We start from the raw sequence: 27,931 nt of genomic DNA, 5'->3' as shown, positions 1-27,931 counted from the left end.
AGCCTCTCATTTACAATTTTTGGTATCTAGTGGTGTTTTGGGTGACTTATATGTACATGATATTTCTGATTGTAGTGATTGAAAATTGGCAAAGTTTTCTACATTACCTTTTAGTCACAACATATCTAAGTTTATTGCACCTTTTGATTTAATTCACTCTAATGTGTGGGGTCCTACCCCTGTTGACACAAAAGGGGGGTCTAAATACTATGTTTCTTTTATTGATGATTATACTCGGTATTTTTGGTTCTATTTAATGAAATGTCGATCTCATTTCATCCATATATATACTGCCTTCCTATCATTTGTTTGTACTCAACACTCTGCTGTAATTAAGTGTTTTTGTTCCGATTTGGGTGGGGAGTATACTTCTAAGGCACTTTCTGAGTTGCTCATCTTTGATGGTACTATTCATCAATCTTCTTGTACTGATGCTCCTTAACAAAATGGTGTTGTCGAAAGAAAGCATCGCCATATTGTTGAAACAACTTGCTCTCTTCTCTTATCTGCTAAGGTTCCTAGTGAATTCTAGGGGAAAGTTGTAACGACCTGCCTATTTTACCATAAAGTTTTTTAAACCTGATAAAACATAATCCACCTGAACCTATGGGTACCAGGGATATACCTAAAATACAACATTGATACCTAAGCAGCGGGAAACATAAAATCATATACATATCAAATCATCCATCCAACACAATACCACAGTTTTACTACAACTGTCATATACATACACATATCCCAAAATATCCAAAAAGTGCCCTAGGTTCGCCACCCAAAAATCCGTCAGACCCTAAAAATGACTTACCCTTCAGATAGGATAGAATAGTCGAACTCTAACGCTATGGAGCTCTATCCGCTCTTCTATCTGGGGCTTCTGAAATGTTTATATAGCTGGGGTGAGACACCTCTTACTAAGATAAATAAATTAATATCAGTGTGTGGCAACATGAGTATTTTCGTGTTATACGTATAACAGTACATAAATCATATTTAATAAAACTATCTATATCATATCTGGGAAAAACATTATTTATCATAACATGGTATAACATACTGAATTTCTACATATAAATTATCTCATATAACTGTACATGAAAAGTATCTTAGATGGATAGCTGGCTAGTGTCATGTCTTACCCCCACATAACTGGGTTGTGCGGCCCGAAGGCAGGACCTAATAATGGTTGGCCGACCACACTAGATTAACATAAGTCTGTAAGTACGATGGGTCTGCCCCTCCTGGTCTGGACACCAGAGGGACGCCTGCACTACCATAAACCCACATCGATTGTCGTTCTCCCACTGCCCCTTATGACAAGTGGTAGCACTAACATATACATGATCGTGATCATATAGTTACGGTACCGTACTTCGTAAAAGCTTAAACCAAGCCAACCAGGTTCTGATAACATATAATATATTTCTAAATAATGATACATGGCTATTTCATAATAATATATGTCATGTTATTATTTGCATAAAACCTTACATAACATATCATATAAAATTTACAACCCTTACACCGACATAACATATCATAAAAACCCTCTGCCCTTACGCCGATATATTATATAAAACCTCGGCCCTTACGCCAGCATATCATATAAAATCCTCGACCCTTACGCTGACATATCATATAAAATCCTTAGTTTGAAAATCCCTGTATCATTTTAATATTTTCCTAAAAGCAGTGATAACATGCTTATTTTGTAAACATAATATTTCATCATCATAATTCCCATGATAAATGTTCTCATGCCACACAAAAGGGGTAATATTCAGATCATAAAACCTGTTCTAAAATCATATTTCTGATATTATACATAAAAACCATATTTCTGATTAACAACATAATTTCCAACATAATTCTACAATATACATATTTACCTGAAATTAAATGCTGTAAAATAGTAAATATATTTTCATAAGAAGGCTGACTTAGTTTATCCCCTTACGTGGCTTATTGAGAAGCTCACAAAATACCCAATTCCTCACCTGTAGTGTTCCCAGCACAACACCCTAAAATAACATTTTCTCCAACAAAACTTCAGTATTTCCTTTCCTAACATATTCTACTTAGTCCAGAAACACCAAATACCCAATAATACTGAAATTAACTAGCTTACCCAAATTTTTGGATGGTTCCCAAGTTAGCCTAACCGACGATCTACTCCAGTAGATATGAAGAGAATCTTCCCAAGAATAGTGTGGCTGTTTCGGATCGTCGAACCAGTGAAAACCCAAGCCAGAAACTTAGAGAGAAGGTAGAGGGGATGCAAATCTAGAGAGAGAAGGGCTGCATGCGAAATTTCTACCCTGAAATCCGATTTTGGCATACTTATACATTAGCCTTCATCGACGAGACACGTCACTTCGTCGACGAGGTCAAGAAGGGAGTTCGTTGACGAACCCATAATCTTCGTTGACAAATTTCAGGCCTTGAAATAGCCCTCTTGGTAATTCCTCGTCAATGAGACACGTGTCCCCATCGACGATCCCAATAAGCCACTTCGTCGATGAACGCGAAGTGTTCGTCAACTAGGACCTGTTGTGACCCCCTTTACAATTTCCTTTTTCTCTTTCCTCCCTCCTATATTATTTAAATACAATAATTCTTAGGGTCTCTACAAAAACGGTTCTTACAATCGTACACTTGATTAATAGAATCCCCACATCCCACAATTTTGGTCTCTCCCTTTGGGAAAAATTATATGGGTCTCCCCCTGATTACTCCTCTCTTAAAGTCTTTAGTTGCCTATGTTTCGTCCTTCGTCCCACTGTTGAGTGTACTAAATTATCGGCACATTCTTCTATTTGTGTCTTCCTTGGTTATGGAGAGGGACAAAAGGGTTATAGGTGTTTTGATCCTATTGCTCAGAAACTATATGTCTCTCGTCATGTTGTTTTCCTCGAACACATTCCTTTCTTTACTGTTCCTACTAGCTCTCCTCATATGGCGCAGCCAAACCTTATTCGTATTGACCCTTTTTCTGATGATGAAAATGGTGGTGATGGTGATGCAAATGATGGTGATGATGATGCTCCTCTTGCGGTCTCCCAAGAACCTCATGTGGTTGTGGATTCTCATTAATCTCACTATCCCAAGTGTGCTCGTAAGTCCACTTAGTTATCAGATTTTTATTATTATTTTCATTTTGGTTCTTTCACTTCCTTTTTAGAAGTTGTTCACCCACTTTGTGGGCCTACCTCATATAAGGAGGCTGCTTGTGATCCTTTTTGGCAACAAGTTATGGCTGAGGAAATTTGTGCGTTGCATAAAACTCATACTTGGGACTTGGTGTCACTCTCTCCGAGTAAGAAATCGATTCGTTCTCGTTGGGTTTACAAAATCAAAACGAAGTCAGATGGTTATATTGAGTGATACAAAGCTCGTTTGGTTGCTAAGGGTTTTACCCAAGAGTATGGTATGGATAATGAGGAGACTTTTACCCCAGTTGCCAAGATGACAACTATTTGTACTCTTATTGTTGTAGCTTCTGTTTGTTGGTGGGCTATTTCTTAGTTGGATGATACAAATGCCTTCTTGAATGGGGATTTGAAGGAGGAAGTTTACATGGTACCTCCACCTGGTGTCTCTTATAACCCAGGTGAGGTTTGCAAACTCAAAAGAGGCTTTATATGGTCTCAAACAAGCCCCTTGAGCTTAGTTTGAGAAGTTTTCGATGGTTGTCACTTTTCTTGTCTTCTCTTCTAGTGCACATGATTCAAATTTATTTGTTAAGCGTACTTCTACTAGGTGTATCATTCTTTCTTTGTATGTTGATGATATGATTATTACGAGTGATGATGTTGATGGTATTATGGACTTGAATAAGATGTTGGCTCAAGAGTTTAACATGAAGGATTTGAGGCCACTCCACTACTTCTTGGGAATTGAAGTAGCCTACTCCCCTAAAGGTTACTTGCTCTCCCAATTGAAGTATGTTGCAGATATTCTTGACCGCGCTTACCTCACTAATAGTCAGAGTATTGATACTCCTCTTGAGGTTAATGCCTGCTACACTCCCATTGATGGTATTCCCATACTAGATCCCACCTTGTATTGTACTATTGTTGGTAGTTTGGTCTATTTGACTATTACTCACCCAGATATTGTGTATGTTGTCCACATCATGAGTCAGTTTGTTGCTTCATCTACATCTGTGCATTGGTTAGCTATTTTGCGCATCTTATGATATCTTCGAGGGACTCTTTATTAGAGTCTTTTGCTCTCTTCGACTTGGTTTTTGAAGCTTTGTGCCTACTCTAATGCGGATTGGGCTACTAATCCTACTGATCGAAAATCCACTTCCGAAATTTTGCATATTTTTAGGCGACTCCCTTATTTCTTGGAAAAGCAAGAAGCAGGCAGTTGTTTCACACTCTTCTACCCAGGTTGAATATCGTGTGATGGCATCTACCACGATTGAGATTGTGTGGTTACGTTGGTTCTTGGCTGATATGAGTGTTATATTTTATGCTCCTACTCCTTTACATTGTGATAATAGGAGTGCTATCTAGATTGCAAGGAATTCAGTGTTTCATGAACGAACCAAACACATTGAAGTTAATTGTCATGTCCCCAGACACCACCTTCAGTAAGGGACTATTACTTTTCCCTTTGTTCCCTCCTCCATGCAGGTTACTATCTTCTTTACAAAGTCCCACACCATCCAACACTTACATTTTTTGGTTGACAAACTCTTGATGCTTATTATTGCCACATCGTGAGTTTGAGGGGGGATGTTAGTGATAATAATTAGATGATGGTTACCTTGGGAATTACCCATAAAAAAAAGGTCATCTCATCCATTAGGTTTGAATTGGTAATCTTGGGAAATGCCCTTAATGAGCAGATATTTTTCATCATTAAGACATAACATATCTTTTATTCTAGGAATGGTAAATTTCCAAATAGACATACTAGGATTGTAGGATTCGCAACATCTCTAATTCTCTCATGTTACATGTTAGATGTATAATTGTTATAGAAACTATGAGATCATGTATATTTTTATGCAAATTTGGCTGGCTTTGTTGATGGTCAAAGGCCTACTAATGGATGTTGTACATTTGTGGGAGGTAATCTAGTTACATGGCATAGCAAGACAAAGTAATATAGCAAGATCTAGTGTTGAAATAGACTGAATTATGTTCCACACTGTGAGTGAGTTTGTGTGGTTTAAGTCTCATTTGTTAGAGATGGGATTCTTGACAAGGAAACTCATGCATATGTTTTGTGATAATCAAGCTCCTATTTATATTAACAACAATCCATTTTTTATGAGAGGACCAAGCACATTGAAGTTGACTTTTATTTTGCAAGGATGTCATATTGAAGAAGGTTTTAAGGACTTCATTTGCTAAATATGTGGATCAGTTAGGCGATGTTTTCAAAATACTTTGTTAAAGCCATCATTTTGTAGTGGTTGTAACAAGTTGGGGTTAGATGGTATTTATACATCACTAACATAAGGAGTGTTAAGATAAAATATGATATTTTTATAATTATGTTGTGTGAGTGTGGGCATTTTTTTTTCCCATTTTTGTCTTTTTTTTATTATTATTATGTAAGATGGTAGACTTGGATCTGTATGTATGCTTCAAAAACCGTCACCTGATTTTTTCCTTTTCTTTTTCAAAAACTATAACTTTACAATAGAAGTATAGAATCTTGATTGAGATTAGGTTGTAGGAATCTATAGGGGTTGGCTACACTCTCTTTATCCTCATATAAACCCTCATTGAAGGGTGGTCATAGCTAGCACAATTAGCTCTCATGTTTATGAGAAAATATGATATTTTTGTAAATAAATGGTGAGTGTGTGTGTGTGTGTGGGGGGGGGGGGGGGGGGGTAGACATGGATTTGTATGTAAGCTTCAAAAACTCTAACATGACTTTTTTCTTTTCTTTTTTTCTCTTCTCAATCTTTAACTTTACAATAGAAGTACTAAATCATGAGTGAGATAGGGCCTTGCTACACTCTTTTATCCTCTTTTATACAAACCCTTTTAGCTAGCATAATTGGTTCTCTCTCTCTCTCTCTCTCTCTCTCTCTCTCTCTCTCTCTCTCTCTCTCTCTCTCTCTCTCTCTCTCTCTCTCTCTCTCTCTCTATGTGTGTGTATTTGTGTGTACGCACATGTAGAAGCTTATTGATTATAGTTGTCTCATATTGTTAGGCTTAAAGCTCTCTCTCTCTCTCTCTCTCTCTCTCTCTCTCTCTCTCTCTCTCTCTCTCTCTATATATATATATATATATATATATGTGTGTGTTGTGTGTGTGTGTGTGTGTGTGTGTGCGTGCGCGCGCGTGCATGCATAGGAGCTGATTAATTATAGTTGTCCCATGCCATTATGCTTAGATCTCCATGTATGTGTGCACGCGCACAGGAGCTGCTTGATTATAGTTATTCCATGTCATTATGCTTAGACGTCTAGCAAAACTTCATTAAATCCAAAGATTGGTATTATTCTACGTGGTTAGATATCATGGTATTATGAAAACATATCTATACACAGACAAATACTTATCGATTCACATGCACAAACACTTGTTTTTACATATATGTAAGTATAAATACATAAATATTTGTATAAGTATGCATTTATTATAAAATAATATAATTTGTACCACATGTGTGTGTGTGTGTTTTATAGACAATAAAATGTAAAAAAAAAAATCAATAATAAAAAATAATGTTAGTGTATGATTATTGATCACAATATGATGATTAGTCTATCTTAAATAATGAAATGCAGTATAGTTATATATAATATTATCTTAATTTATACTATTTTGAGTATGTGTGTCTATGCATGTATATACAATGAGGCGCAAAATTGGATTTTTAAATATTTTTTTCAATCACCTCATGAAATGAAATTTGACTCCCAATTTAGAGGTTGGAATCAAAAGGTGAGGGAGCGTGAGAATTTGATTTTTAGGTAGGAATAAAAATGAAATTTCTACAAACTAATCATTACGTATTAAAATTAACATCCCAATTATGATTAACAAAGTCAAATCTCTATTATCAAATGTCAACTTAAGCAACACTGAGCTTTAAATTTTTTTATAATTACAAACAAGAATGAAGTTATAGTTCTAAATAAAAAGGTTGGCTAAAGTTAGGATTTCGATGTGGAACCAAAGCTGAAATGGGACACCACACACCAAACATTAGGAATCAAAATAAACTATAACAATTCAAATTCTTAGTCTTTGATAATTATGATGTGCGACCAACTAATTTCACTTGTGAAGTTGTCTGCTCACCCATGTATTTAAAATAATATTGCAGGATTGTGCCATGCCAATTAGCCTGAAGAAAATATCAAGACCTACATTATGCAAATTCCATTTAAATTATGCAAAAAATCAAAGGAGGAAAAAACTTTCTTCTTTTGTGCTCATGAATGCTCGCAATGTTATGGTAAACCCACAAGTATTTTATTGGTTGAATTCTACAAAATTATACCAAATACAGAGGAAGTACACTGTCATTTTATACAAATGTACCCTGCATTCCTTCAATAATAGCCCATGAATGACATGCCTGAATGTGACCTATCGGAATGAAAATATTGCAGGGACAAGGCATTGCAGGTAAACGCATCAAAAAACAGTAGCAAACTTTCTTTGCCTTAAGAACACAATAAAACAGGAATGATTACAAAATATTACACAAGTGGTGGAAGCAAGCAGAACACTCCAAGCAACACTTCTTTCTTAAGTCATCTACACACTATTCTATGTTCCCTGAACTAGTAGCTAGACGTTGCTGGAGTTCAATGCAAAACTTTGACATTTGCAATAGCAACTTACAGCATTGGTCTGGTGAGGTTAATGACTCAACAGAAATTATTGAAAGAGGGTCTGTTAGCAGTTTCTGGAGGCGACTGTATAGCATTGAGGCCTCTTGGTCATTCACACAAGCTTCAGCAATCAGTTGAAACAGTTCAAAGTTTTGGCATTGAGGAGGTAGCTGAGGTGGGACTGGGGGAACAAGAAAGGGATGTTGAAGTAGCTGGGGAATCCTCCATCTTTCATTGCGATCCCATGCAAGACACTTCTTCATAAGATCAAGAAGCCAAGGGTTGGAAAGCGGCCCATATGTAATTTCATGATTTCGATCAGTTATGACTTTAAACTTGGCCCAGAATGTTTTGTATTCTGAAAAAGGTGTCCTTCCATATACCATTTGGTAAAGGATACAGCCAAGTGACCAGATATCTGATGGCCGACCACACTTAATAGTGTTTCCATTTGCATCATTCTCATTGCACAGAAATGCTTCTGGAGACATGTAGCTTAATGTACCCACCTGCAGTAGTAAATTATGAAATGATGAAATAAACCATTAACACATTGCATAGATGCAGCCGCTTTTTGCTTTGACAGTCTACAACCTTGTGCCATATCACTGTTCTGAGATACATCCTTTTCTTTAGATGGACAGAAATGTCCCTAAACTCTTTTCGACAGGGCATTCTGCTGTGGTGACTAGGCAAGCTAGAGGAACACAAAGCAAAGAGAATCTGCATCCTATTTGTGGTGCAGCTCAGAAGACATTAATGATAAATGTGCAATAAGTGAAAATAACCTGGGAATCTCTTTGAATGTTGGTTGTATCACTCAATATGGCTTTGGCAATACCGAAATCAATTAGCTTGAGTGAACCTTTGACGAGAAGAAAATTGGCGGGCTTCAAGTCGGAGTGCACAATACGTTCTTCATGTATAGTGTTTACTGCTAGAAGTATTTGCTGCATCAAGTATTTCTTTTTAATAAAGATTTTTACACTTTGCATGACAAATAACTAATCCAAATACGCAATGAAGAAAGGGAAAATCAGACTTAGCATTGATAAAGACCATAATTTTGAGAAGGGCAATATTTGGATCTTTACATTCTTTTTGTCCCGTTCATTTAAAAAAGATTTTTTTTTTTTTTTTGCATGTGACCCTATTATTGTGGTTCACATGGTATATTTTGTTATTAAGGAATAGGACAAAAATAATGAAAAATATTTCCTCCAAGCCATTCCCTTTTGAGAAAATATAACTTAACTTGCCCAAATAATCACATCAAAATGCAAATTTTCATGAGCAAATGAGCAATTCAATGAAAACATGAAAAAAGAAGGTTTTCCTGGAACAATGCAACAATATGTAATAAATAAACCACCAAGGACAGAAAATATGCTGCTTTAACCAGCATCTATTTTGCCTCATTTTTCAAGTTTTAATTTATTTGTTTCACTTGGCCAAAGGTCCAGAATTAAAATACAATGCAATTTCAATCTAATCACTACAAATGAAACCAAATCCAGGATGTAGGATTTTTATTCTGTGTCATTTAATACAAGTAGCATCAGAACTACAGCATGTTCTCCCTCAATACTTCGCAGCTCATGCAGGTTATAATCATATAATAGTGATAAATATGACATGAAAATTCCAAATAAACGACCACAAAGACTGACGAAGATGCAATGTCTTAATGACAATTTAAAGGTCCACATTATGGCAGGCACACTTGACATTTGAAGAAGCATTTACCAGCTGGTGCAGCGTACACACCAAGGCATACAGACGACAGGTTGTATGGAAAGGAAGTTGGGACTTGTCCATTGTTTCATTGGCACAAGAGGTTGTCTTGATCATACTACTCAAATAGAAAATTAATGCAGCATCGGGATATGCAAAATCAAATGAAGCATCATACATCTAAAATTCCCCCAGCTCATAGAACGCTATCCCCAGGAGGTCATATATGTTTTGTAATGATTCACTGCTTTAAATAATTGTTGATAAAGGGTAACATTTATCAAAGATGACTTCAAAATAAACTACGTCAAGGCTCAAGACAAGCTGTATTTCGAGCTGAAAAAATAGAATTGCTAATCAATTGGTTTGGGTTGTCAAATTCAGCACTGACTTTATTAATTAAATTTAAGAGGTAAGCTACTGAGCCACAACAAAAACAAGCACAAAGAACAGAGAATAAAATCATAAACTGCACAGCATTATAAGATATTCCTTGAGGACCTGCCAGTAGAATCGAAGCCAGTTCTCATCTATAGTCTGATCAGACCCACCCATTTCCTTCCATTTCTGGGACAGCATGTGAGCCAAATCAATTTCCCCATATTCAAGGACCATGTAGAGGTATCCATCATCCTTGACTCTGCCATCTTTATTACTCGCAACTTCCTGGAGCAATCTCTTATCTGTCACCTAAGAACAAGACTGGGCATTAGAAGTACAGCAATAAATAAATTAGGTAAATTACATAGATATAAAGCCATTCAATTCCAAATGTGCTAAAGTTTATGATGAAAGATAGGAATCATACCCAGACTGAACATTGACCTGACCAGGGACACAAAGCATGACAACTAAGTCAAACCGTTGATCTGACAATAACAAAATGAAATAAACAAGTGCTGTGACTAAATCTTGACAACAGTATAACCAGAACACACACAACACAGTGTGTCTAGGTCAAGGTACAGGTGCAAAGAAGAGATACACAGCATACACCAAGTAGCATTATATATCATATGTGATAGGTAGGCCTGCTTTGCTATTTTGGATGCCAGTGCAACTTGAAGCACTTACTCAGGCTGCTTATTAGATATCAAAGATTGCACAAGCCACAAGAGGAAATTGTCCTGAATAAATATAATTAAATAATTTATTTTTCCTATTTTTTTATTTCTCTATAATTAAAGATTGGTCATCTAGGGGCATTCTTCTTGTTTGGGATTACTCGGTCCATTATATAGTTGATAGTCTTGTTGAGTTCCTTTCCATTTCAGTTTTGGTAGATATTAAAGGTAGAGGTCATTGGTGTGTTACATCTGATTATGGTCCTCCGAGAACCCATTTTTGGTCTTTTTTTCGGGATGAGTTATTGCAGTTTTTGGTTATTGTTCCCCTACATGATGGTGACCTTAATGTTGTTAGGCTTCCTAGGGAGAAAAAATGGGGAGGTAGGTTTTCTTTATGTGCAGAATTTTGATAGGTTTATTAGGGATTGTGGCTCGAGGAATTTGCCCCTAGGTAATGCTCTTCCTCTTAGTCTGTGGGAGGGGAGAGGGTTGTTGCTAGTTGGTTAGATCAGTTTTATTTTGTCATGATTAGGAGAACGAGTTTGCTAATCTTTCCCAAATAGTTGTCTAAAACTGCGCCGGACCATTTTCCTATTTTTTTGGAATCTTCTAAGGTGAACTGGATCCCTCTCACTTTCCCTTTGAGAAGATGTAGCTTGATCATGATTCTTTTCCTTCTTCCTTTTTTTCGTTTTGTTTTTTATAGCAAAATAAATTTCATTTATAGGAAGAGAATTTACATGACAGAGAATGAGACATCTCCCAAAAAGGCTGTCATTTTGGGCAAGTTGGACTTTTTGGATAGAAAACAAGAAGATGATAGTCTATTGGAGAGTGAGGAGGGTAAACGGGTTTCGTTGAAGAATGAGTTGGAGGATTTGACTTTTAAGGAAGTGAGCAGTTGGAGGCAAAAGACTAAATTTAAGTGGGCAAAAGAAGGTGATTGTAACACAATTTTTTCAAAGGTTGGCTAATGGGAAGAAAAGGAAAACATGATTAGGAAATGGATTTGGGAGGGAATGAGGTTATTTACTATTCTCATTTGATTGCAAATGAGATTACTAATTTCTTTTCCAATCTTTACTCAAAATAGGATTTTGTTAGGCTTATTTTTGAGGATTTAGATTGGAATCCTATTTTCAAGGATCATTTGAGCATGGCTTTCATACGATATTGTCAAAATTTCTTTTGAAATTTTTTCTTTCTATCACCATTGAAATCGAAATGGTTGTCAATTTCCATTGAAATTTCAACAAATCATCTAAAATTTATCGAAATCTCAAAATTTTGGCAAAACTTGTTGAAATTTTAACTATAGAATGAAATTTTCTTGGAATTCAAATGTGAGATTCAGACGTAAAACTTATCTCTTAATTTATCTTAGTCTTTTTATTGATACAAAAATGATTTTTACAAGGGCTTTTGATATTATATACAGCATTTTAACCATTCACGTATAAATTATCTTTATTTGTCTAATAAATAGTATTTAATTGATTTATAAATTTCATTTGTATCCATGTTTAAAATACACAAATTATATTACGAATATGTTCAATATAGATTATATTATGTTATGTTTAATACATATATTAAATTACAACTACTGTACCTCATACACAACATAGGAGCATTTAATTTGTAATATATTAGTCCTAAAACTTACATTATCACATCCATATTCTAAAGTTTCATAAAGAATTTCAGGCTTTACTTCTAATTTCCGTCGTTTTTTCAAATCAAAATCAAAATTGACATTGAAATTGAAATTTCCATGCTTTTGGAGCTTCAAAATTTTAGTTGAAATCAAAATTTAAGACCTTGCATTTGGTTGGAAAGGCCTTTTAAGGAGGAAGAAGTTAAGGCAACTATGTCTGGGATGGAGAAGGATAAAACTGCAAATCCAGATGGGTTTAATTTGGCCTTTTTTTTCAAGATTGTTGGATGTGGTTAGGGTGGGGTGGATTTGATAAAAGGTCTTTGGTGAATTTTTTTGTAATGGGATTCTTAGCAACAGCATTAGTCCCACTTTTGTCGCTCTGCTGCCTAAGAGGAATAGATCTATTAAGATTGCTGATTTTAGCCCTATTAGTTTAGAGATTAGTGTGTATAAAATCATTGCTAAATTTCTAGCTAATTAGGTTGAATTTGGTGTTAGATGATACTATCTCTAAAGCTCAAAGTGCATGTGGGGGTAGGCAAATTGTGGATGCTATTTTGGTTGCTAATGAGGTTGTAGAGGAGGTTCATATGAATAGGGAAAAGCTTGTGATAGGGTTAGTTGGATTTTTTTGGATAACGTGTTGGCTAGAAAAGGGTTTGGGAAGAGATGGAGGACTTGTACGAGGGGTTGCTTGTATAATGTTTTTATCTTAGTTATTGTGAATGGAGAACCTAAATTATGGTTTAGAGCATCGAAGGGTGTCAAACAAGGGGATCCATTATCTCTCTTCTTGTTTGTTTTGGTTGATGTTTTGAGCAGTATCGCGAAGAGGGTGGTTGATAAGGGGTTAATTAAAGGACTGCAAGTGGGTAGGGAGGGAGTTTGTATGTCCCATCTTCAGTTTGTTGATGATACTTTGTCTTTCCTTCATGATCGTAGAGACTCTTTTTTTGAACATTTTGACTCTTCTTCAATTATTTGAGAAGAATTTGGGGAAAAGTGGTATAGCAGCCACCAATTTGACATCTAGTAGGTCTAGGGAGTTGGCTTTGTTAGCGGGTTACGGTCTTTTGGATTGGCCCTTGTCTTATGTAGATACCCTATTAAGAGGTAATCATAGGTTTGTGGTTTTTTGGGATGTGGTGGTGGAGAGTCTCCAAGAGTTTGGATGGGTGGAAAGGTGCATTATTTTCTCCAAGGGCCATATTACTATTATTCACACTTGTCTTGCTAGTATCCCCCTCTATTATTTGTTTGTTTTAAGGATTCTCAATAAGATTGAGAAGATCATGCGAGAAATCCTTTGGTCAAGGGTAGTGGATAAGAGAGATCATCTTGTTAGCTCGAAGACTGTCTGTAGGTGTAGGTTTTTTTTTTTTTTTTTGAAGGGGGATGTTTGGATCTTGGTAGGTTGGTGTCTAAAAACACTGCTCTTTTGGCTAAATGGTCATATGATCATGGTGATTTTCCTAAGAGTCCTCCATCTTGCATAAGGTCATTAAAAGTAAATTTGGTATGCATGTGAATGGTCGGAATGCAATTTAAGAATTTGATGTTCTTCATAAAGCCTGTGGAAGTCTATTTCTTTGGTCTATCCCTGTTGACCTGATAGGTCACATCCAGTTTTGATCATGACAAATACTCTTGGTACTGATGGTTGTACTAAGGTTTGCATGTAGGTTCATCTTGCACGCGTACTCGAACTGAAAGACATATCATGATGGCGTGTGGTGTTCATGTCAATGAATGAAGAAGTTATGTGTTGTATTTGTAATTCTTTTTCACTTTCTTCATTCTGGGATGTAATATTATTATGGACTGTACACTCCTATGACTTGTAATAAATTGCATCATGCATGATAGGTAAGTATGCCCAAATCGACCCTAGTTGGGCTTTAGGTACCTACACGGACCATAGAAAGACCTTAGGGATCACCCTTCGGTTGAGCGACGCCGGATTTTTCCGATAGGATAGAAAGTTCTTAGGTCCCTAAACAAATGTACAAGAAGTCCCCAACGTCACTTATTATATTAGGGGAATCAATTCAGGCAAAAATAGACTTAAATTGAAAATCTTGAGAGTGTTCAGGTGACCGAACCCATTGCGTTTAAAATGCTTCGGGCGACCGAACCCTAGACAAGTCAACTTGTAACTTTTGTTCAGGCACCCGAACCTTTTTGAACATATCTTCCTTGGGCACCTGAACCAGTGTCAGAACACTTTTCAACTGCTTGGGCACCCGAACCTTCATGTTCATTATGACCTCGGGCGACCGAATTGGTTAGTTCGCTTAACCGAACTTAGCTTCAGGCACCCAAACCTCGGACAGAATGCTACTGACTTTGGTTCAGCCAACCGACCCTAATTTCGGGCATCCCAACCTTTAAAAAGTGAATTTTTGAGTGAGTCTATTCGGGCAACCGAACCTCAGACCGAGCACCCAAATCTCACGGCGTAAATTAAATTTTACTGATTATTTTAAAGGGGTAAATGGGGTTAATTTTTGTAAACATGTTTTAAATTTTTCTAAATATTCCCATTCAGTCCCTAATGGTCAAAAATCCTCATTGCCTATATATACATGTTCATTTGCAATAATTAGCAAGGATTAACAATTTGATTAAGACCAAAATTCTCACAATTTCAAAAATCTCTTTTTAGCCTATACTACTCCCAAACACTCATACACTTCATTCTCCTTGATCTTTTAAGTGTTGCGAGTATTTCTAAAGTGATTGTGCCTAATCTCACTAGCTAGTACTCTCATTTGCTATATTGTTTGATTGATTTTATTTGAGAGTATAACATTAAGTTCTTCCACAGATTTCATTTGATAGATCTTGTATGGGAAGACTTAGTGGGTTGTGGTTCTTGCCTTGTCATTGCAAGTTACCTAAGCCTATATTTTTTAGTGCAAAAATCATTTTCAAAGTTTGCATTCAAACACTCATTGTGCTTAGTATATTGAAAACATCTTGTTGAGTTTGTTTGAATCAACTAGCTAGCATATTTGAAAATTTGATCTGATATTGTGATATTCAAATATAGTGTTTCAAATCTTGATTGAGTGTTTAGCACACATTAGAGCATTGAGCATATTTACATATCATTCGTGCTTGCATTATTGCTTGAGCTATACTGGTGTACATATCTGCTTGTGAAGAAGCATATTTCCGTGTACAAAAATTTCATATCATTTGTTGTATTCCAGGCGTGGGCCTGAAGAGGGAGACTATCCCTATTGAATAGTCTCGGACTGGTTTAGACCCGATTAGGAAAGTTAGGTGCGCCATCTTGGTAAGGCGTGTTGGTTGAGATCAGCCCCTTGAATTGACTTGATTGTAATCGGTGCCGCTCCACCAGTTAAGTGAGCTGTAGTGGAATTCTTGTGCTGGTGTAGCCAAAGCGGGAACATAGGCAATTTGGCCGAACCTCGTTAACATATTGCGTGTACTATTTACCTTTCCACACTTTACCATTACTGCACGTGTATGTTTATTTATTGATTGCATAGATTGACCCTAGGCTTGTGTAATACTGATGTTAGTGAATTGACCTAAGGGATAAAATTTTTAATTACCAATTCACTCTTGGGATTGCACCAAAGCTAACAATCCCCTCTTTGTTCCTCACATTAAATTCTTGGGTAATGGTTCTCGCGTTTATTTTTGGGAGGACTGCTGGGTGAGTAATGCTACTTTATTGTATATTTTTCCTCATCTTTATCCTTTGAGCCATGTCATAATAAGGCTATTTCCTTTTTAGTTTGTAAAGGTCATTCATTTTCTAAGGACTTTCATTTTTCGTACAACATTTTCGTAGAACTCTTAATGATTGAGAGGTGGAGGAGTTGTCTTCCTTGTTGATGTTACTAGGGACTTGTCCTCTGATGTGTTTAATTTCTATACAAGTTTTTTTATACTTTCACTCTTATTTTTATGCTAGTTTGTGTTTAATTTTATTATTTATTAGAATTTTGATTTGTTTTGTTTATTTTTTGTTTAGAAATAAATAAATTAAAGGAGTCATGGGATAAGGAGGAAACTTTCCTTTTCAAATTCAAATTCCCTTCAAAAAGAGTTATTCTCAAACTCAACTTCCTCTCCCGAATTTCCTGAAACATCCTTCAGTATTTGGAGCATAACTTTTGCTAGAAAACTCCAAAAAGGACGATATTGGTATCCACCGAAAGCTACGAAAAAAGCCCACAACTTTCGTGTTGAAGACTTTCAAAGATGAGAATATCTCGATGGAGAAAATCGCACATCAAGGCGGCGGCAGAAAATGAGGGGATTTGGATGATCTTGTTTTGGGGAGATAAGAAGGGAGGATGATCAGAGCTTTATAAAAGGAGAGGATTCGAAGCTAGGAAAAAAAGAGGAGGGTTTGTTTCAGCATTAAAGAGGAATTCAAGCTTGGAAAAAGAAGAAGAAGAGAGGCCAAATTGGAGTTGTTGACGATTGAGATTCTCGATCTACATACAGTTTCCTTTTTTAATTCTTTCATCTTCTCTTTGTACAATTTTCATTATGAATTATAGAATCATTATGGTTTATTTTGATTCTATTATGGGCTAATTTCTATTGCTAAGGCTACGATGTAACCTCTCCATAACAATTCTAAATCTCATTTCTACGTGATCATAATTTTATCATTCCTTTTGGGTATACATTAGTGAGTTTAATGCTTTCAATTATATGGTCAATAGTTGAATGATTTGTTGTGCATGTTAATTCAAAGATGATGCATGTAGTTTAGCTTCATATGATGTATGCCATAAATTGAACGAAAGACAGGAATGTGCGAACGTGATTTGTGCGGCTTTTATGTGAAATATTATTAATCTTAATGTACTCAATTGCTTTTAAATTCACATAGACATATCACGGGTTATCATATTTTGGGTAATTCTAATTATACTCGAGAGAGGGTCTTAGATAAGTTAGAAAATTTCGCCGTCAAATAGGATGATAATTGATTGATTGCATGATCAGGATTTGGGATTAGATTGGTTAGGTGAGTTGGATGCCTAAGTGTTTTCTTCTTGGGTGAAATCATCTTCTTTTTAAGTATTTAGTTGATTTTATTTGTTTTTATTTTATTTTTCAAATTCAAATTCCACCACTTTTCTTGATTTTCAAATAATTTAGAATTAGTATAATTTCAATAGTTAGTAGGTAAATAGTCCTCATGGGTTCGATATCCTTCTTTTTCACTATATTACTTGTTACGATTCCGTGCACTTGCGAATTTTCACAACATCCTTCCTTTGGGTTGGATAGATGTTCTTGGTCTTTAGACTCTATGGGGGCTTATTCTTGCAAATCTTTTTGTGACTACTAGATTAATGCTAATATTCCCTTTCCAGGCAAAGTCCCCTTAAAGATAAAAGCTTTTATATGGTTGTTTGTTCTTAATAGATTTACCACAAACAATATGTTGCAAATTAGAGTACCTTTAAAGGTGGTTTTCTCCTAATATATGCATTCTTTGTCTTGATAGTTCTAAAACAGCATCTCATTTGTTTTTGCATTGCACAGTTACTTGGAATATATGAAATAAGCTTTTTGGTCTTTCAGGATAAACTTGGGTTTGTCCAAAGTCAGTGGAGGATTAGTTGGTCACTTCTTTTGCAGTTTTGGTAAAAGGTAGGATGCTCATGCTTTGTAGTTGTGCACGGTTTGCACAGTCCTACGGGGTTTATTGATTAAATGAAATGCTCGAATGTTTATGGAAAAAAGTCGAACGAATTTTTGCTATGGAGAAGATCCATTATTTGGCCTCGCTTTGGTGTGCTCTTGCTGGTTGTTTTAAAGAAATGAGGTTTTCTGATATCCAATGGGTTGGTTGGCATTGTTAGTCTGGTTGTTTGGGTTTTGTTTTATTTTTTATTTTCTCTTTTTTCTTTCTTCTGTTATAGAAGATTTCTTGTTCTTCTTATTGTACATTCTTCTTTTTCTAATAAATTCTTCTTCTTTTGCAATAATAATAATAATAACCGGTGTGATTTTTTCTTATCCCACCTCAATTGTTTCTCACATTTCTTTGATTTTCTAATTGAATATAAGGCCGACTATACATTATGGTTCAAAATGTTGGGCAACTAAGAAACAACATGTACAAAAAGTAAAAGTTTCTCAAATGCAAATGTTAAGGTGGATGAATGGTATAAATTAAAAGATAAAGTAAAAAATGAGCATATACACAGTAATTATCATATACGCAATAATTTAGGTATAGCATTGGTTGAAGACAAGATAAGGGAGGGACAATTTAGATAATTTGAGCATTTGAAACGTAGGCCTAGTCGAGCACTTGTGAGGATGATAGAGTTAGTTATTGTTTTTGACATGAAAAGGGGTAGGGGTAGGGTTAAAATAATTTGGAATAAGATAGTGAGGAAGGATTTAATAGCCCTTAATCTAATAGAGGAAAACACCCTTGATTGGGTGAATTCGTGGAAAATGATTCATGTAACCGACCCTCCTAGTAAGACTAAAGGATTGTTGTTGTAGAGATTCTTCACATTTTCTGGTCGCAGCCTATGGACAACTTCACTTCATAAAAGATACAATAATGAAGAAACATGTAATTATGTTGAAGTAAAAAAAAAAAAATTTGACTTGCTCACTCCTTAGTGTTAAGCTCCCACTCTTCTTCTGTCACTCTTTTCTTCTCTTCTTTCTCCACTCCCATCTTTTCCGAATAATTAACAGACATAAGAACCAAAACAAATCTATGATTTAAAGTTAAAAGAAGCCTAGCCAAGGTTACATTCGTAGACAGACATTATCATAATGCCCAATAAACCATTATCTTTAGCGTAACAAGCTCCGGGTTCGATTGGTTCTTGCTTTTAAATTTTGTCACCTTAATTTATCCACATGCACATGATGGCACAGAAACAAAACCCAATTTTTCTTAAAATATTTATCAGCATGTTCAATGATCTTATCCACATCATTCATATTGTCGACATAATTAAGGAAATAATGAAAAGATATCAACATACCCACTAATATGCATATAAAGATATTGATGCGTTTAATGCATTAATCTTGCTGTTTGTTTTTCATCTATCTCTTTCCCTCTCTCTTCCCCTCCCACTACTATTCTTTTTCCCCTCTCGTCTATTTCTTGCGATGAAGATGGTTATAGTTATGACGAGCCGAGCAATTTAGATCAAAAGAAAATCCTTCCACCTATGTTTGGACTAGGGCGAGGGGAGTTCATCTTTGCTTGTGGTTGAGAAGAATGTTGTTTGTAACAGATGCGTTAGGTTGTTGGAAGAGGTTGTTTCATGATTCGTCGAAGGGTTGTCGGCTTTTCGTCAGTTGGAGAGGGGTTTTCAAAGTTCTCGCAAGGGTATTACAAAATATTGGCGGTTGATTAGGTGGACGAAGGTGTGGGAAAATTCCTAGAGTCGAGATTGGACTAGAATCAAAGGAGGTTTCCTGTGTTCATTCACAATGGTGCAAAAGGTGAGGAGCGGCAAGGCTTCGTAAGCGTCTTCTGCAACCTGGAAAAGGAGTTAAGAAAAGATTTCAGTGCAATAGTAACAGATGGCCAACCACATTTTAGATCATGGAGATAGGTCGTGCTAGAAGGTAATACAGGTCGGTCGTGCTAGATGGTAATACAGATGGAGGTGAGGGTTGCAATCATCAAATTCTCTTTGCAAATCAAGTTATGTCGGCTAACAAGGAAGATAGGTGTAGTAGATGTGGCAACTTGGTTCAAATGAACAAGGTTGAGCTTGAAGTTGCTGTTAATAAGCCAAAACATACCATAGCTAACCAATCAAGAACCTCCAAAGGCTACAGAAGCCAAAAGTTGTTTGATTAGAGAAGAATGCCCATATAGTCCAGGTTTCCAAAGTTTTAAAAAGAGCTTGAAAGCTACCAGAGGCAGCTAGAGTTTTCGTGGAAAAGATGATAGAGAAAATACTGGGATAGGAAGTATTGTATTTTTCTTGAACCTAGACTAGGTAATTGAAAAGGGATCAATTTCCTTTTTAACTAAGTTGGGCCAACTCATTGAATAACCCCATAGTCTTGGTAAAAACAAATTGGGCCATCCTTTGGAAACAAAGGAGGTTTCTTTTGAGCTAGAGCAACAACCACTAATAGTTGGAGGCCAAATTGAGGAAGATCGGAAGTGTCCCATATTTCAAATCCAAAATTCTCCCATTAATGGATGTAGGCACATAAGGGACGTAATAGGTATGTTGTCTTCCAAGAAGATTCCAAATACAAATTCTACCTTGCAATGCTCAGTTTTGAAGTAGAGTCATGATGGCCAAAAGGATTTGCCATCTTCAGCAAAAAGAAGCAATAGTACTAAAAGAGTTTAAGAGAAAGAGATGATGAAGGGAAGTGTTGTTTGAAATTATTCGAGAGTTTGGTCAATGATTGTGTTCTATAGCAAGAGGATGCTACAACAGAGGTTTACAAAGGTGATGGTGTTTTGGTTAGGATATCTAATGTGTCAAACCTTAAGGCAAAGGGGTCTACGGGTCCCAAGGTTTATACTCGTTGGAAGATTGCGCACATGGGTGCAAATATGACAAAATTGCTCGAAGAAAAAAGAAAGCATTCTAATGAGGCAGTGCCAAACACTTTAAAGAGGACTTTAGCAGGAGAGCTAGTTATTGTCAAAGGCATAAATGGTAAGAAAAAGACAAACAATTCTTGTTATGGGGGGAAAGGAGGTAATGAAATGGGGGGATTTATTAGATAATGAAAACGATAGTCTAAGTTTGATTGTGGTGAGGTTTTACTATTGGATGAAATTAGGGAACAATATGGATAGTTTTAAGATTTGATTAAAATGAATGCCCTAACTTGAAGATAGGTCTCTCCCCCTATTTATAATACAAATTAAATACATTCTAATGACAATAATACCCTTACTAACTCTCGCTAATTAACATACTAACACACTCAATAATAATACTAAAAGACATATATAACCTCTAACGCTCCCCAACAAGCTCCTCGCTTGTTACAAATGAATTTAACACGAGCACCCCCCAACGTTTTGGTAAACAAATAAGTAAGTTGCATGTCTGACTTCACATAAACGATTGTAATGAGCTCCTGCACAAGTTTCTCCAAAACAAAGTGGCAATCATCTTTAATGTGCTTTGTTTGCTCATGAAAACTAGGTTGGAGGCAATATGAAGAGCAGTTTGATTATTACACATCAACTTCATAGGCTGAGAATGTGAAAAACTCAATTCTTCCAACATGTTCTTCTACCAGACAAGTTCACAGGTAAAGGGAGCCATACCTCTATATTTTGATTCAGCACTCAACCTTGCCATTATAGTTTGTTTCTTACTTTTTCCAAGAAACCAAATTACCACCAAGATATAGTACCCGGTGGTGGATCTCCGATCATAAAGTGATTTAGCCCAATCTGCATTTGTATATCCATGAATATAAGTGTGACCTTGATCATGAAATAAAAGACCTCTCCCAAGTGCACCTTTGAGATATCTCACGATGCGAATTACTCCGTCCCAATAACTTGTCCTTAGAGAATCTAGAAATTGACTCACAAAACTTGTTGCAAAAGATATATTCGGGCGAGTAACTGTGAGATAATTCAACTTTCCAACAAGTCTCTGCTATTGTCCAGCATTAGGTAGCAAATCACCCATATCTGGCATTAACGTGCTATTAGGATCAATGGGCATATCAATTGGTTGAGGTCCCAACAAGCCAGTTTCATCCAACAGATCAAGAACATACTTCCTTTGTGACAACAATTTCGATACGAGATCTAGATATTTCTATACCCAAGAAGTATTTCAACGGTCTCAAATCTCTAGTCTAATTAGTCTGTAGAAAAAAATTTAAGACTCTAATTATCTTTATCATCACCACATATAATAACAATATCATTCACATAAACACCAAAAAGAATCCTACTCAATGGAGTATGAAGAAAAAACATGAAATGGTCCACAACACACCGGCATAGACCAAACTCAAGTACTACAACACTTAAACGACCAAACCATGCTCTAGGAGAATGTTTTAATCCATATAAAGCCTTCTTGAGCCGACACACTAAGCCTAACTCCCCCTAAGCAACAAACTCAGGTGGTTGCTCCATATAAACCTCCTTCTCAAGGTCACCATGTAAGAAGACATTTTTCACATCTAGCTGATGCAAAGGCTAGTGACAAGCAATAGCCAAGGAGATGAACAAACATACTAATGTAAGTTTGGAAACCATAGAAAAAGTATCAAAATAATCCAGACCATACACCTAAGTGTATCCCTTAACAACAAGATGGGCCTTTAAACGAGCCATAGAACTATCAGGGTTGACTTTCACAATGTAAACCCAGTGACAACCAGCCATAGACTTGTCAAGAGGAAGAGGTACCAAGTCCCAAGTACTACTGTCATGTAAAGCATTCATCTCTTCAACCATAGTATGCCTCCACCCTGAATGGGCTAAGGCTTCCGAAACAGATTTAGGAACAGTAGTAGATTATCGAGAAGTGATAAAACAATAATAGGAGGGTGATAAAGAGTCATAAGAAACATAGTTGGAAATGGGGTGTTGAGTACATGTGCGTGTACCTTTCCAAGCAATAATAGAAGAATCAATATCATAGGAAGTATGATCATTAGAAAAAGGAAACCAAAGGTGTCATAGTGGAAGCTAGAGGGGATTCTCTTCCTTGGAGCCGCCGTCGTGAATACACTTGCAAATTAGGATGATCAAGGCAATGAAAAGGACTCGAACCACATGGAGACTCGGATGGTTGGTTAGGCAAGGACAACAACGTAGAATCTGGAAGATTAGGAAAAGGAAGAGACTGATTGAGTTCAGAAGTGCTCAGTGACTTGGTGTAGCAAGGTGTAGACTCAAAGAAGGTAAAATCGTCAAAAATAAAGAAGCAATGCAGCACAGGACTATAACTATGGTATCCCTTTTGAGTATACGAGTAGCTCAGAAGGACACATTTTATAGCATGAGGACTTATCCACCCCAAAAGTTAGTTGATGAAAAAAGGACACACACCCAAATATACAAGGAGGAAAAGAAAAAAAAGGTGAGAACAGAGGATGGCATTCTGTTGATCAGATAACAAGCAGTAAATACAGCATCACTCCAAAACACTTTAGGTACATGCATTTAATAAAGTGTGAGTGATTTTAAGATGTCTACCTTTCCACTTTGCAACCCCATTTTGTTAAGGAGTGTGGACACAAGATGATTGATGAACAATGAATCATATAAGTAGTGAATTTTGCATTGAAAAACTCTAGCATTATCACTTCGAAGTATTCGATCTGGCAAAGCAAATTAAGTCTTTATTTTAGAACAAAATGCACAAAATACATGAAATAACTCAAAATGATCTTTTATTAAATATAACCAAGTCATTCTTGAATAATCATCCACAAAGGTTACAAAGTATTGGAAACCCAAATTGGACACAACCCTACTAGGACCCCAAACATCTGAATGAATTAACATAAAAGGGCTTGCAGCCCATTTATTGACCTGAGAAGCGAAAGGAACACAATGGTGCTTTCCCAACTAACAAGACACACAATTGAGACTAGAAACATAACTCAAACTAGGAACCAGATATTTTAACTTTTCTAATGAAGGACGACGCATGCGACAATGAATTTGGAAAGGTGTGGCAGCAATAGTGCAGGCAGTAGAAGGAGATAGAAGCTCAAAGTGATAGAGCCCACCAGCTTCACGCTTTTCGCCAATCGTCTTCCTCATCTTCAAATCCTGAATAACCACAAAATCAAGGAAGGATGTCACTAAACAATTCATGGATTTAGTAATTTTACCAATGGACGTAAGATTGAAAGGAAATTTGAGAATATATAAACCGAAGGAAGAGAAATGGAAGAAGTGGGATTTATAGTCCTAATTTCCTTGACTACAATAGTGGATCCATCAACAAGAGTAACACAAGGTAAAGTTGCAGGATATTGAAGAGTCAAGAAAAATCTAGGTATACCTGTGATATGTTTCAAATATTTTGTGAATGGCCCAATGAATTTGGCCTTGAGTTCTATATATTATATATAGACTTTACAAGAATGCTATACATGGAAAGTAAATAAGGTCTAGCATGATTCTAGCCATATACAAGTAAACTAAATATATGCTAGCTGTACAAAATAATGAATTGAAATAAGGAAAGAAATCTTTTGCTTTGCTGTTTCGTTGACAGACCCCTCAAATTGATTTGGGTTGATCAAAAAGCATCAATTTGCTAATTAGGAAGCAATGTCGATGATGAGTGAGAGCCTTGGTGAAGATATCTGCAATTTGTAATTCAGTGCAAATGTGTGGAAGAGTGACAACACGAGCTTCAAATGCTTCACGGATAGGGTAACAATCGACTTCAATATGCTTCGTGCGCTCATGATAGACAGGATTGGCCGTGATCTAGATAGCACTCGTATTAGTGGCATGTAGAAGTATAGGAGCAGTCTCAAAAAAATCTAGCTCAACAAGCAAGCCTTGAAACCAAATAATTTCAGAACAAGCAAGAGAGATCACACGATATTCAAATTTTGTCAATGACTTAGAAACTCTGTCTTGTTTCTTACTCTTCCAAGAGAACAACGCATCACCTAAGAACACACACCACTCACTAGAAGCAGCAATAGCCAGAATCGTACGAACAATAGTCATCTTAGCCACAGGAGCAAAGGTCTCTTCATAATTGACACCATATTCCTGATTATTCCCAAGTGCAACAAGGCGAGCTTTGTAACGATCCAAACTTCCATCAAATCAAACCTTGACTAAGTAAACCCATTTACAACCCAGAGGAACAATGGTGGGAGGACAAGGCTCAATGTCCCAAATGTGATTAGCCTCTAGAGCGGCAATTTCTTCCTGCATAGCTTGTCGCCAACAATCATGCTTGGTAGCGTGAGTAGGAAGTAGAAATATCTAAATTGGACAATGCAGCAGTAAGAGCTAAAACAAAGTTACCAGAACTTGAAGAGGGAAACCCATACCTATCAGGGGTACAAAAACTCAAGAAGAGCGATGTATCAAAGACTCTGGAGGTGCTACAATTGACTGAATCTGGAGCATGGTAGGATCAGATATTGGAGGAGCTACAGCAAGAGACTGTGGGCAAGGGCTCCGCGTATACACAATACCTGGTTTACAACGAGAACTAACTGGATGAGGATACAAAAACTGCTCCTCAGAGGAGGGGAGAATCACAGTAGGAGAGGAGGGTACAGAGGACACAGGAAAGAAATGTTGATTTCCAAAGGAAATAACATTCCTAGAAATGTGTGTACGACGTAATATAGGATCATAGCAAACAAAACCCTTTTGACACACATTGTATCCTAAGAAAGCACATCGAACAAATTGAGCGAATAATTTATGTCGCTCATGACGAGGTAAATGAACAAAACATACACAACCAAAGGTCCAGTTATTGCAACTAGGTTGCTTAGCAAGTAAACGGAAATAGGGAGACTCCATGAGCAGGTCTTGAGAAGGTAAACGGTTAATCAAGTAAGTAGCAGTTTTCAAAGCCTCAACCCAGAACAAGGATGTAACAAAGGATTCTAGCAAGAGAATACAGACCACATCTAGGAGATGACGATTTTTCCGTTCAGCTACTCCATTCTATTGGGGAGTAGTAGGACATGAACATTGATGAATAATGCCTTTAGAAGCCAAAAATGCCTGAAACTCAGTAGACACATAATCACCACCAGAATCTGTGTGTAATGTCTTAAGAGAAGCAGAAAATTGATTGTCAACATACACTAAAAACTCAGTGAAAGTACAAAAAACCTCAAATTTAGAGGGAAGAAAGTAGACCCAAGAATATCTGCTATGATCATCAATAAACTCACATAGTATTTAAATTCTTCGTGTGAACTAACCGGGGAAGGTCCCCAAACATCACTATGGATAAGCTCAAAACACTGAAAAGCTCTACTAGCATGCAAAGGGAACGGATGAGTTTTGCTTTTACCAAGTTTGCAAGAGGCACACTCGAGATAAAGAAGAACGTTCTTTAATACCAAGTAAACCAAAGTTTAATACATGAGATAAGATCTGAGTATTGGGATGGCCTAAACGACGATGCCACACTATACTAAGATCTGAAACATTATTACAAGAAAAAGACTTAATAGAAGAAACCGGAGAACGTGCTGGAACAGGCAAAAGTAATGGAAATAAGCGCCCCACTTTAGGTCTCTTCACAATTGGCTCCCCCGTTACCTGGTCTTGCACAACACAACCATTACCAGAAAAATTAACAACATAATTGTTAACAACTAATTGACCAATAGAAATAAGATTCGTGGAAAGCTGAGGAACAAGAAACACATTAGTGAACTTAGAAGAGGCATCTCCGACAGCAGCTATGGGCAAAGAACTGCCATTGGTAGTCTGAATAGCAGATTGACCAGCGTAGGGCCGAACATGACAAAAGGTAGTGGGATTATTCGTCATATGATTCGAAGCATCCAAGTCCACATACCAAAGATTAGTAGAATTGTTACCTTAGAGCCCCATTGCTAATAATGCGGAAATTAGCATCTGTTGCACCATTTCGGGTGTGCAGTAATTCGATGGAGGAGGTACAAGAACAGAGAAGTCACCTGAAGAAGAGCCAGGGGCCACAAACGTCACCGTGGGGGGTACACTAACAGAAGTTTGGAATGCCTGGGCCTGACGATTCTGCGAGCGGATGCGACATTCTTTGATAATGTGACCCTTCTTCTTGCAATAAGAGCAGAATTTCTTGGAACAATTAGCAGCGATATGTCCAAATTCTTTGCAATAAAAACACTGCAAAGTACTAGAATTTGCAGCTGGTCCTTGTCATTGAGCAACATAAGCCACAGGGATAGACCCAGAATTACCATGAGATTGTTCCAGAATAACTTGAGTACTAAGTCGTTGTTCTTCACGAAGTAACTCACTAAGACAAACATCCAGAGAAGGAACAGGAGAGCGATTTAGCAGAGACGAGTGAACAGATTCATACTCGGAGTTTCATAAGAAACTAATCACGACGACTAGTCGCGTGAAGACATTGAATAATAGGAAGAGAAGCTACAGGAATATCCGCAGTAACCAGATCAGAATATTCATGGATTGTTTTAAAATAAGTCCACATGGATTGAGCGGTGTGATAAGGTCGCAGGTTGGGGACAATATGTGGCTCAACCGAACCAAGAAGCCAAGACATAATCCGAGCATCAAGCACAACCGATGAAGGACAAGTTGCAGACTCCTTGGATTTATCAAGATTGGGTGCACAATTTGTGCCATCAATATGACCCCAAAGATCTTTTCCCTTCAAGAAAATTCCAAACCGAAAAGCCCACGTAGAATAATTGTTGCCTGTAAACTTGGCACACATAGGTGTGGAGTCCATGCTAAATAATGGAGAAAATCAAGAAGCCCCAAAAAAACAAACTGTGCAGAAAGAAACAGACCACCAGAAAATCTACAAGCCCAAAATAAACAACACTGGTACAAAGAAAAAACCAAGAACAACCTCCCTGCACTAAAAAATTAAATCATGAACAAAAAAACTGCACTAAAAATTAAATCTTGAACCAAAAACCTGCTGTGCCGAGAAGATAAGTGCCAGAAAC

General features: G+C 36.8%; 2 protein-coding genes across 3 annotated transcripts in view; one reads left to right on the top strand and one right to left on the bottom strand.

Moving 5' to 3' along the window:
* The first annotated feature begins 2,955 nt into the window (after positions 1-2,955).
* On the top strand, positions 2,956-4,523 carry LOC131162603 (uncharacterized mitochondrial protein AtMg00810-like). The gene is made up of 4 exons (XM_058119215.1): positions 2,956-3,054; positions 3,526-3,615; positions 3,746-4,173; positions 4,256-4,523. Exons 1-4 carry the CDS (start codon positions 2,956-2,958, stop codon positions 4,521-4,523), a joined length of 885 nt encoding a protein of 294 aa, XP_057975198.1.
* A 2,909-nt stretch (positions 4,524-7,432) lies between these two features.
* The window catches only part of LOC131162449 (serine/threonine-protein kinase MPS1), a 35,010-nt gene continuing 14,511 nt past the window's right edge, over positions 7,433-27,931 (bottom strand). For both annotated transcript variants that reach the window (XM_058118931.1, XM_058118930.1), the window contains exons 4-6: positions 10,055-10,243; positions 8,608-8,769; positions 7,433-8,328 (exon numbers count right to left, since the gene is read on the bottom strand). In XM_058118931.1, coding sequence (XP_057974914.1) covers positions 7,750-8,328; positions 8,608-8,769; positions 10,055-10,243 — 930 coding nt within the window. In that variant the 3' untranslated portion in view covers positions 7,433-7,749. The remainder of the gene's footprint in view (positions 8,329-8,607; positions 8,770-10,054; positions 10,244-27,931) is intronic.

Source organism: Malania oleifera, chromosome 8 (genome assembly GCF_029873635.1).
Source record: "Malania oleifera isolate guangnan ecotype guangnan chromosome 8, ASM2987363v1, whole genome shotgun sequence".
Classification (NCBI taxonomy): domain Eukaryota; kingdom Viridiplantae; phylum Streptophyta; class Magnoliopsida; order Santalales; family Ximeniaceae; genus Malania; species Malania oleifera.
This window is presented reverse-complemented; position numbering and strand designations above follow the sequence as displayed.

Bases quoted from the DNA above. Each gene is read 5' to 3' on its own strand.
- LOC131162603 (XM_058119215.1), top strand. From the start codon at position 2,956: ATGGCGCAGCCAAACCTTATTCGTATTGACCCTTTTTCTGATGATGAA. The intron at 3,055-3,525 runs GTCTCCCAAGAA...GCTATTTCTTAG, and splicing joins ATGATGATGCTCCTCTTGCG to TTGGATGATACAAATGCCTT. The intron at 3,616-3,745 runs GTTTGCAAACTC...TTATTTGTTAAG, and splicing joins TCTCTTATAACCCAGGTGAG to CGTACTTCTACTAGGTGTAT.